General features: G+C 39.2%; 1 protein-coding gene across 1 annotated transcript in view; it reads left to right on the forward strand.

The window, feature by feature from the left end:
* MMRN1 (multimerin 1) overlaps positions 1-12,136 on the forward strand; it is a 40,517-nt gene extending 28,381 nt beyond the window's left edge. Inside the window, exons 6-8 of the mRNA XM_069013049.1 lie at positions 1,745-3,724; positions 9,490-9,636; positions 10,766-12,136. Coding sequence (XP_068869150.1) covers positions 1,745-3,724; positions 9,490-9,636; positions 10,766-11,187 — 2,549 coding nt within the window. The 3' untranslated portion in view covers positions 11,188-12,136. The remainder of the gene's footprint in view (positions 1-1,744; positions 3,725-9,489; positions 9,637-10,765) is intronic.
* The last annotated feature ends 200 nt before the right edge of the window (positions 12,137-12,336 follow it).

Below are 12,336 nucleotides of genomic sequence, written 5' to 3' on the forward strand. Positions count from 1 at the left end.
AATGGGAACACCTGAAAACCAGAGCTGAGCTCCATATTACCCTCACTATCCAACTAAATGGAACAGGAATAGCAGAGAGTGAGGCTGGCACCTTCTTGGCTGTCACAGAAAGAAAAGGTCAGTGCAGACCTGTGGAACACCTCTCACAGATGAATGGCCTGTTATCAAGATTTGTTGCTGAGATGAAGGAATTTAATTGATTCCTCACAGAAGGTTTAGAGTAATCTTGGTTCTTTCCACAGCCATTAAATTTTTCTTCACAGCTCATTGTGTCTCAGAGCACAGAACACTTTTCAGCATCATAAGGCAACCTGACCACATCATATCTTGGAACGGTTTTCCTACATGTCAGTTTTTTTAACTTGGTTAATATCTTGGTTTTTCCTCTCAGCTGCCAGGACACCTTTATTCTCAGATATTTTAGTGTGCACATAGATGAGCATAGTCTTGTACATGCATCTGTCCTGTCATTTACTTGCTCTTTGAATAGTTAAAAGGAAGTCAATAAAGGTAATCCCAATATTATCACTGTTGTTTATTATACTTTATATAAAATTGCTGTGACATTTGGGACCTCACTTGACAATAATGGAGTTTAATTCTTAGGAAAGTTCATGCTGTATTTCTGATGAGGCTCTTTCCTGGGCTAGCAAACTTGGGTCTGATTTCCTGACATTTTACTGCACTTGCTGAGAGTGTACCTTCAAATAAGTTTTCAGAACATGCCTCAGTGTTTTAGAGATGAAGAAATAAATTCCAGTCTGTAGAATTAATTGAGAAGAAAATGGAAGTAGGGAACAGAGAATTTCTGCCTTTATCGATACAGTTTTAATCAGAGAACCTGTGGTCATTGAGGCATTGTAGAGGTTGAAGAGTTTAATCATTATGTCACAGTCTGACTGCAAATGTTCATAGGGTTTATAAAAATTGTGCAAAGAATGCATCAGTACTTTAGTTGAATGTAAGGGCTACCTTTGGAGAATAAATTAATAAAAATCCTTCTAACCTCGCACCAGAGAAGAAATACTGCTCTGATTGACTGAAATATGTTATGCAGAACTCTTTTATGCCTGCCTTGACCTCTCTAAGGCTATATGGGAAACATGTTGTTCACTGGGGCAGAATTCCCACACATTCACTTCTGCCTAGTGCTTTTCAGGATCAGAATTCCTAGGAGCTGTTTAAGGAGTTGTAGTATGCAAGCTGTAAAGTTTCTACCTTTAAAGTGTCAGCATTTTGTAGCAGTTGTTGTGTTACTAACTTTAGCTATTCAATAAGATGATTTTTTTTATTTTGCTTCTTTCTCACAATAGTGTGTTGTATTGTCACCTAGCACATACAATACAGCAGGAAGGTAATAATCTCTGCTTTCACTTCTTGACCATAGTGTTGTAAAGCAGATGGTTTTTGCCTTACTTTCCTAGTGGAGAAAGGATACATCACTTTTTATGAGCAAGCCACAAAAGCATACAGATCTCCTTCTGGTTCTCAGAAACAACTTAGCTAGGGAGGTCAAAGTTGGAGTTCGCCCTTTCAAAATAATAGCAAAAGTCCCACTGATCTCAGTAGAAACAGGGACTTGACATTCTTCAGCTGTAAATTTTGCTCTGTGTGTGGGTAAATTGGGGCAGGGATGTGTGTGTCACCTCTGTGCAGTGCTGTGTTTGCTCACGTTGTGGGGAAAACTTAGATGTTACTAGCACAGTTGGTTTGATTGTTTCCATATCTCTTCTTTTCCCCAAAGGTCTCAAATCCAGAAGTATTAACGACTTAATCAAAAACACAGTTGAAGAACACTTTCATGTGTTTCAAGGTGAAATGCAAGAGAGCATGGCTCAGATTTTCAAGACTATGTCTAGTTTGTCAGGTGACCTTGAAAATACAAAAGAATTAGTCAAGCATCTGAATGAAACCCAAAATAAATTTGCTCAGGAGAAAGATAGTGGGCCAACAGAACTTGACATTCTGGAGCTGAAGAGTCATATGGTGCAGATGAGAGAGGAAATGGCCCTCACTTGTGACAAGCCTGTGAAAGCTTTACAAGAAAAGCAGAAGTCCTTGGAAGTTAACTTGGAGCATCAACAGTCAAGAAGTGTAATTTATTATGAATCTTTAAATAGGACCCTTACTGAAATGAGAGATGCTCATGAACAACTGTTATCAGCTGAACAGTCCTCAAGGCAAAGCATCCCCTCGGCAGATGAAGTCATGGAGTACAATGTTACAGAGTACATGTTCACACTGCATGAGAAAGTAAAGAGACAAGGCATGATGGTACTGGAGATCTATGATGACTTAAGAGTCCAAGACAGCAAGATCAGCAATCTCAGTGTTGCACTGGAAATTCAGAGGGACTCTGTTCTGGGAGTCTGTGATGACATGTTGTCAGAGAGCAGGACAGATTTCCAAACACAGCTGGCAGCAGTCCAAGAGGGCATGCTTGTTCTAAACAAGAGTCTCTCTGATGTGTTCCTTCCATTGGGCAATAAGATGGACAAAATGAATGAGCAAATTAATGATTTGTGCTATGATATGGAGATCCTGCAACCCTTGATTGAACAAGGGGTACCTTTTAGTCTGACTTCAGAGTATGAGCAACAAATCCAAGCTCAAGAATTCAAAGAGAAACTTGATAACCTCACTGTTGTCATTAACAGAATGAGTTCTGCCATGAAGGAACTTTCCAAAACTCAGGAAGGACTTAAAAATGAATCTCAGGCTTATCAAGATCTGTTTGAGAGTCGTGTTAATGAATGCTCCATGGAAATAGAAGATGGATTAAACAAGACCATGATAGTAATAAACAGTGCTATTGATTCTATTCAAGATAATTATGTACTGAAAGATATGCTACATGCTTTAAGAAATGAGACTGAAGTTTGCTGTGGCAGAGCTGAGGAACTGGACAGCCTCCTGGCTTTCATTCCTCAGTTCCAACAGTTGAATGAATCCCTCCAGTCACTGCTCTATAACAAGAAATACGAAATTACTTCACAAGTAGCACCATCTCTTTCTGATCTTCCATACAAGGAATCTGACAAAAGTACCCTCCACAACTTCAGTAGAGTTTTCTATATTTTAAATGATACATCATCGAAAGTGGAAAAGCAGCAACAAGCTATCAGCCGCCTGGAAGAAAAAATATTTGACTCTGTGGAGGGTTCAAAGGACCATGAGGTTCGCCTTCTGAATGTAGAGTCAAAAATTTCCAAGTTTTTGGCAAACAACTGTGTCTCACTCAAAAAAACAAAAGCTGCCTCAACAGAGAAAGAGCAGGTGGTCTCACTTCAGCTCCAGGCACTGAGTTCCAGGATCAAGGCCCTGGAAGCCAAGTCAATCCGTTTCTCAAACATCATTCCACTTGTGAACAAGACTGCTCATGAGGCTGGGGGGCTGTGCCAGGATGCCAACAACAGCATCCAGAAAGTGAATGCAAGCATACCTGTGCTAATTAAATTGGCTCAGCCAGATATCCCCCTGCTGCAGAGAGGCCTCAAGGAGCTCATTGAATCTGTGCTTGAAGTAAAAGCAGGAGCTATTTTGACAAATTTAACCCAGCATGTTGACATATCGATGGTAAATGCAATGAACAATATCACCAAACTTCAGAAGCCGCTGAAACCAGTTACAAAGAAACCCTCCCCAGCAAAAAAAGTGGCAGCAAATGCCACCATGAGCCTGGCAAGCCGAAGCCAGAGAAACACAGATAATGCAATAGATCCAGGTAATGCGTTTTACTCTACTAAAAATCAAGGTATGCTTTATAAAGATTTATGTAACAATTGTGATGAACTGAGTGACAGAACCTGAGAGTAAATAAAAAGTCTAAAGACTGCTGTAAAGAGTGTTTCAGAGGAACTTGAGATTAGTCTCTTGCTTACAATAGAATTTATTTTGCTTATGAGGAGATTTTGCACTAAGGCATCTAGAAGCCCCATTTAATTTTCCTTAATAGATTCCCATCTGATCAGTTTATTATATATATACATGCACACACAATCAGCTGAGAACTTGACCTTTGAAAAGTAGCTGATAGTTTAGACAAAATCTGAAGAACCAGAATGTTGTGCCTGCGTCTCAATTAGCAATTTCAATAGAAAAAAAATGTATGCAAGCTGGGAGAGAAATATGGAGTTGCATCAGTACTTTGCAGTGTCAGCAACGATGAAAGGTATCAAAAACCTGAAGCAAGTGAATACAAATGACTGTAATGAGGCTTTTGCTGGCTCCTTCAGGACTTCCTTGAGAAGTACAGTTACAGTTACAACAGTGTGTTCTTGAAAAAGCAGGAATCCAGCCAATAAAGTAAACTTGGCTCCAGTCCACCAGGAGAGCAGCTCAGCTAAGCAGGAGCTGCCATTCTTAAAAAGGAAATTTTGAGTGTGATCTGCTTCATGACTTAAATTCAAATGCCATCATGTGAAATGAATTCATATGAATGAATTCACAGAAGTACAAACTCTTGAGTTATGACTTTTGCAATCATGCTTGAGTGAAAATCAACAGCACAAGATAATGTTTTATGGAAATATAATTTCTGGCACAATACAGAAAATGAAGAGTGGATGAGTGACTAGAAATACTGAGATGATTCTAATTCACAGTAAAATTAGACAGATTTCTTGATGACAGAGACATGTCCAGATACTCTTGAAGATCCAGACCTGAATACTTTCTGTAAAGTACTCTTAAACCTTTGAACGTTTCTAAACCGGTGTTTGGTCCCTACTGCAAGCAGATGTAGAGAAAGTAAGAACTATTACTCTTGTTCATGTGCTAAGGCCATGGGCAATCTCCTTTTCCCTCTCCATGCTTTTTTCCTTCCTTTCCACTTGGCTCTTTCAAGTCTTCCTGTCCTAGGGACAGCATTTCTCAATGATCAATGGAAAGGATCCTTTATAAAGCCATAATCCCATGAGTAGCTTGGTTTCTGATGAAAGCCATCCCCATTGAAGGATTGCAGTCCTTGGTTATCTTTTCAATTAGAGAGGGGACACAGCTATTAGAGGAGGCAATCACACTTAAAAATTTTGGTTTGCCAAATCCTCGCTACAAAGTAATTTTAATATTTTGCTGTTAAAAATGGCACTTCTTCCTCAGTCATTTGTGTTTTGTCTGTTGCTGCCAATGCACAGGATGGAAATTCAAAATCTTTGTTCAAAATTTAAATTAAGAGAAAATGAGATATGTCTTTGATCCTTCCCACACCATGTACTTTGTTGGAAAATATCACTAGTGCTACCTGCCTGGAGCACAGAAAGGTGCCAACTGCTCTGGTTTTCACTCCAGATTGATGAATTAATGTCTTTCCTATTTGTTATTTATGTCATAGTCAATTTTAACAAACAACTTGCTTGATAACTTTGGATATATGCTCACTTACATAAAGTGCAGATCTTTGCAGATGTTGAGAAGCCTTATTTTTATACAAGTTCTCTACACAGCAGTGTTTATGCTGACTTTTCCATCAGTAATGAGGTTTGGTACTTAACAATATTTCAAGGCTAGCAAAGCCACACATTATATTTCTGTAAGTTAAAGAACCAAGACCATTACCCTAATTAACAAATACCCATTTTCTGCCTGGGTAGATTTTACTTCTCTATGAAGGATTTTTCTTGCAAGTTCTAGGATACCATCAGAGATTTGTATTGCCTCTACTAAAATTTCTAGAAGAAACTCTAAGGCACAATTGGCTAATTATAAGATGTATTTAATCTCAGACTGCCTTTTTCAATTTAATAAAAGGGAATAAATCTCTAGAAAGAGGTGAATGACAATTTTCATTGACTCCAATATGTTCAATATTTGAGCCTACTCTAACAGAGTAGGGTTTTAGTTGGCTTTAATGTGTTCAGGATTTGACCCTGAGGTAACACTTTCCTAAGTAATTAGTTGAAATCAAGGGAAAGCAATGTGAGTTTGCATTGCATGTGCAGGGACATAAACCTTTGCAGATTTCCTGTATTGTGGAATGAACTAGAGAGGAGTTCTGTGTCAGGTGGAGGCTGCAATACGTGTATGAGTAGTGAAAGCACCAACACTTCTCCTGATACCGACTGATACGGCAACCCAGGGTGGATAAAAATGTGATGATCTTAAGACAGCTTCAATATCTAATATAGAGGAGAGGACAACCTTAATATATATGTATTGTTATGTACCTACAGACACACATCTAGACTAGTTAGTCTTGGGTGTGGGTTATGGCTGGTCCTACTTTCTGATGCATTGCTCTGCAGAAGTGTGTGATGCAGTGTGAGGGCAGTTTAGCTCAGTTCCCATTTCCCTGTTGCTATTAGTGCTGCTCTCTAGGGAATCTGTGCTTTGCAAAGGTGAGTGTATTCTCTTGTTGCACATCTTGTATTAGCTGTGGATTTTGCTTTATTCAGATTATGCCACCCTCCCATCAACATGAATAACTGAGAGTGAAGCTGTGCTGTATTTATGTATTTAAAACAGTGCATCTATGAGAGAGGTAATTTCATTTCATTCTCACTTTCTATGTGTCTTATTTCTGATTTTGTTTTCACAAGATTTCTGACTCCTAACAGAATTGCAAAGTTCCATTGTTGCTTTATCATTCAAGACTTAATTTCAAGTTAAATTAACCTATTCAAATGTTTTCCATCTTGTGTTTTAATTGCACAAATGTGATGGTTATTCCAGTTCAGTTTGGTGACATATACTTCAAATTCGCATATTTACTCTTTAGACTGATGGGTTGATGAAACTGTTGTGTTGTTTTTAGTTGGGTAGGCCTAAAATCATCACACTGGAGTTATTAGACACCCTTGCTTAACAAAGTGACAGAGTTGCCGAAGCCCAGGCAGCTTGGGTCCATCCTGACAATCCACCCAAAAGTGGAGGGCACAGCTGAGGCACCTCTCCTCCTTGCTTTTTGCCCACTGTCAGCCTGAGAGTGCTAAGCCAGAGGTGATTAATAACTATAGGCTGACAACCAGTTTGACCCTGTGCAAGTGGGGTGGTTTAGTAGATTCTCAGGCTCTTCCAATCTCCTAGGGCTTCCTGAGAAGCAGGTACTGATAACTGAATACTGAGAAAATGTTGGTAGGTTACTTCCTGGTCAGAAGAATTTCCAATTTGAACTGCTGGAGTCAATCCTTTCCATAAGGAGACCATTAAATTGCTGAATATTTGTTTGGCTTCTAACAACACCCCGGTAGATACTGACAGAGCTTCATTATTTGTTTGAAATTTGTTTGCACAGCATTGGCAGTCTATTTCCCAAAAGAGCTTCTGGCTGTTTGCACTCCCAAAGAGTAGCAAAACTGAGCATTAACTGGCTCTTCTCACTGCTACCATAATAAGTGTAATTAGCAACTACATTTTATTCTCTGCTGGTACTGGCTACAATTTAGGCCTTTAATTTATAGTCTCTTTTACTCATCTACACTACTAAATTGTCAAAGATTAATTAACAATAAAATATTTACTATAGTAGGAAATCCTTTCCTAATCTGAACCTTCTGGCATCTTTATCCCAAGGAGATTATTCAGACACGGTGTCTCAGGACACCCTTCAGTAAGATAAAAGAAAATACTGGGCAGAGGAGCAGCCTTAGCCAGAAATGACATCAGAAAAATGCTATTATAGCATAGTTACATGGAGATTATTGGTGCAGTGGAGATCTGCAGCATTTGCCTCTTGCTCTGAAAATCCTCACTTGACTCAAACCCCTGCACAACTTCTCCTATTCTAGCAAATGCAGGAGCTTCCCAGATGCTGTTAAGCAGTGCTTCACCTGGAGGGTTAATTTAATATAGATAAAGCTGTGTCTAAATTTGAATTACCTCCAAGGTTAAGTTTGGGCAGAATCACCCCACAGCAGACTTCCAAAGCACTAGTCTCAATCTCATTATCGTTTCCTTTTAGTGATCTTTTTCCTGTTTCTTGGATTTACTTCTTGTTTATGATAAGCAGAGGCCAATTAGCAGAGAGACTGCTGAGCTCTTACAGGAAGCTTTTGTATTTTGGGAATATGATAGAGTCAGCACAATCAGCTGTTTTCCTTCCTTTTCTGCTTTTCTTTGACACTTGGTAAATACGTGGATGCTTGGTAAATATCAGTGAAATGTTGTGGGTGCTCGGTAAATGTGGGTAAAAAATAACTTCAATGAAGGACTTAGCAAACTATTATCTGAGAAGAAAACCATTATTTCCTCATGTCCAGTTGCCTGTGCTGTGACCCCAGACATGACAGTCCTAAATTGCTTTATTTCAGGCATTACAGAACAGACATTATTTTCTGTGAAAAGAATGACTGTTGTGTTTATAAATCCATATGCTATATCAGAGCAAATTCAAGTGTCACTGCACAACGTGCCTCAGCATTCTGCTCACTGAACTAAAATATCACGCAGAAACAGTTTGCCTTAATGCAGCAGTCTGTGAAATATCTGGTTGGTAAAATGAAGGTAACACTGGAATTACTGAAACATCTATGTGAAATCCAACTCAACAGTTTCCTGGCAATAAGTAGATGCTTTTCTGCAAGGCTTTTTCGGTTCTGACCTACAAACCTAGATTTACCATCACAGGACTGTGTGGAGTTCTATTTCCAGAGGTCTGCAGGTAGTTCCTGGCAAAGAAAAGGTTTGTTTTCTAAAATATTTGAATTTTATTTGACCATACCAAAAGAAAGCAAAACTGTGTGGTTTGGGAATGCTTTGTGTTCAGAATTATTCATAGCAATATTTAATTTTTAATGTGACCTGAATTTTCTCCCCCCAAAAAACTGCCATGACAACACATTCAATTACACTCAGTAATTACTGTCTCAGAGCTCAGCAGCACTGGCCTGACAGATTTATCTGTATTGGCTGAGTGTAATTTGGCCAGCTCATACCTAGTTGGGAACAGAGGCGAGGACATCCTCAGTGAGGGTGCTCTGCAAAGCCCCCTGTTTGGTGTAATTTTTCTTGCTTGCAGTCCAAAATTCCTACAACAATCTTGGTAGATATCCTGAAATTATGGAGTTTTTTATGGACAAATACTTGAAGTGGCTGGGATAGCATTTAAGACCTTTCATCACCAGGAGCCTGACTCTTCTGCAATGTTTGTGATGTGCCTGGGTGAAAAATACCGTAGACAAGACAGTCCAACCTGAACACCAGCAGTACAAAATCTGTTTTGGTACACCCAAGGATAAGATGGCCCAGTCCAGAAAGAGCAGCCTGATCTAACTTCTTTGGAGGACATTTTTTCTCACTGCATGTTCCTGACCCTCTGAGACTGGCAGAACCTAGAATTTACAGGTAATTTTGAATATCTTGGAGGATAGCTGAGGGTATGCTGTGCTCAGGTCAAGAGGGAGGCTGGACAGGATCTGAAGTCGGCCTTCACGAAGAACTTCAGCAGAAATTGTGAATTGACAAAGAGCCTTTCCAAAATACTGCATGCTTAGGAAGTGTTACTGTCAGGATGTTGCAACTGAGGCTGTTGGATTTCCTCTCTCTCTTTCACAGGGCAGTTTTCAGCGTGTGCCAGTTCCCCGTGCCAGAATGGAGGGACCTGTGTCAATGACAGGCAGAGTTTTGTCTGTGCCTGTCGCCACCCCTTCGGAGGAGTCAACTGTAGTGTGAAGCTGGTGAACGACAATTCCCTGAGTGTTGGCAAGTACAGAATTTAGCAGTGCAATACACCATCAGTCCAGGCCTCTGCCCCGGGGCCTAATTACAGAGCACTTGCTGGTCAGAGGTCTCACGTTTCACTTTAATGAGTGACAACTCAAGCAGCAGAGTCCTGTGTTTTGGTGCTGAAGACATCAATCCCCACGGGTGACTCATGATCTCTTTTTTTAATATGACCAGATGATGGGATTAAATTGGTTTGGGACCTGCCATAATAGCTGGAAAGCTCCCTGCTGAAATGTGCAGAGTGGGAGGGTGTGGAATAGATATATTTGAACACAATTTCATGGATTTTGAAGGTGGAGGTAGAATCACATCACTGGGGAATACTAGCTTTAATGCAGCCATAAATGTTCTATAAATACCAGTAGCTACCAGGATGCATGGGACTATGGCCTCCAGAAATCATGTTAGGCTTGCTTCTGGTTTTCATCAACAAAGGATGCAGCCCTTGAAAGATTTCAAAAGGAAAAAAAAAAAAAGTGAAAATTATGCTTATTCAGTCCAGAAAACAAATAAATAATTTACACCCAGGCCACATGGAATGTGAATTTTATGCATCTTTCAGCAGTCATTAGGCTGATTTTCACTCATGACAGTATATGAATAGCGAATGAAATCATTTGTAGAGAAGCAGGGAATGATACTGTGCAGGCTCAGCTTGAAGAGAAACACATATACTTTTATTCCCTCATTTAACATCATGAGTGCTAAACCTCCTCAGTGTTTGTCTAAGATCTGTGGTGAAATTCTTGGCTTCAGCTCTCTCACATGAACAGTGAAAGATATCCTGGGGTGGGAAGAACTAGGAGGGGGTATGGGGTGGAAAGAAAGCTCCCTTAGTGATACCATAGATAAACAAACATAAAGTCCCCTTGCTTTTTCTAAAATTTTTCTCTGGTGAATACACCAAGCACTAATTGTGAAGAAAATTACTCTTTATACAGTATAGACAGATGTGTTTATGCAGGAATACTATGTTTCATTTGCTCAAGGTCCACCATCCACAGGATGATGTGACATCAGAAAGTCTGCTTTTGATCTTCTGGCTGGTCCAAGTTGCCTTTGTACAATGTAACATCACTTGAAATTGTTCTTTATTCCTTTCCAGATTTTTCAAAAGGATCATACAGATATGCACCTATGGTGGCTTTTTTTGCTTCTCATACATATGGAATGACAACTCCAGGACCCATCAGATTTAACAATCTGGATGTCAACTACGGCGCCTCATTTGCCCCAGCAACTGGAAAGTTCCATGTTCCGTATCTGGGGGTCTATGTTTTTGAATATACTATTGAATCATTTAGTCCACGTGCCTCTGGCTATCTGGTCATTGATGGAATAGACAAACTCACTTTTCAGGCTGAAAATATTAATAGTAACAAGTACACTGACAGAGTAATTACTGGAAGTGCTTTATTAGAGTTAAATTATGGTCAGGAAGTCTGGCTCAGACTGGCAACTGGCTCTATACCAGCCCAGTATCCACCAGTAACTACCTTTAGTGGCTACTTATTGTATCGTACTTAAGTCAGTCCTAAATGCAAAGTTAGTCATGTGAAGCAACTTGCAGCTGAATTTAGCTTTGCCTTTAAATACTTTGTTTCTTTAACAGCACTAAGTTTCCCAATGTAATGTCTTTTCTAGTGCTGATCCTCCAAGATGTCCTTTGGCTGTAGCCACGTGTGCAACCACAAGGAGTCCATAGGTTGGAGACAGGGGAAAACAAAGCATCTTGTTTATATTAGCATGATTTGGAAGCACAAATCTAATTATGTTCTACTGTTACATCACATAGACATACTCACACAAGGTTGCTGAGAATCAGTTCTCAAGAGAAAGCTCATTTTGATTATTCCTTTACACCCTCACTGCAAATCAAAAGTGACAGATTTTGATGACTCAGATGCTAGATTACTACTTAGCTCATTGTATCAATTGATAATAATGGGTATATATTCTGTTTGGAAAAAAATATATTTCTTTTTCATTTTGCCTACCATTATCCACCACATACTTTGATATGGGAGCATTTAATTGATTCATTATTTTTTTCATGTAACCAGTATAATGATAAACTAGTTTTTTTGAGTCTGGCAGCAAAAAACTAAGAGGAATACATTCAGATGAGAAATAAGGTATTTTTAGCAGTTGAATTAGTCACAGGATAAACACCATAATAGATTTGGTGGATTTTTTCTGCTGCTTGAAATATTTAAACCACAGCTGGATTTTCCTTAGGTGATGTGCTTTAAGCAAACATTGTTATATTGGCTTCACACAGATTATAGGTCAAATGCTAAAAAGTACACAAGATTAAATTATATAACCAAAGTGTTTTCTAAGTTTGAGCTCTATAAATCCATGGTTTTGTTTGTTTCTGCATGATGTTCACTAACTACTGAGGCAAGATGAAATTAACTTCAGTCTGCATGTGATTTGTAAAGCAACAATCTAATAAAGAAATATTTTTAATTGATGCCTGTCTGCCTAAAAAAACCTTCAGGTTTTTATTCTTATTCTTTGCAAAGTCCCAAGCTGCTGCAGTTTCTTGATATCCTATCCTCTGGTGTGACTGGCCTCTGGTTTGTTTCTGGTTATTGCCTTAGTTAATGCTATTTGACCAGGTTTTCTGTGGCTCTGTGTTTGTCTCACTCCCTTTTCCTAAAAGCTGGAAAA

This window comes from Aphelocoma coerulescens, chromosome 4, assembly GCF_041296385.1.
Source record: "Aphelocoma coerulescens isolate FSJ_1873_10779 chromosome 4, UR_Acoe_1.0, whole genome shotgun sequence".
NCBI classification, from domain to species: Eukaryota; Metazoa; Chordata; class Aves; order Passeriformes; family Corvidae; genus Aphelocoma; species Aphelocoma coerulescens.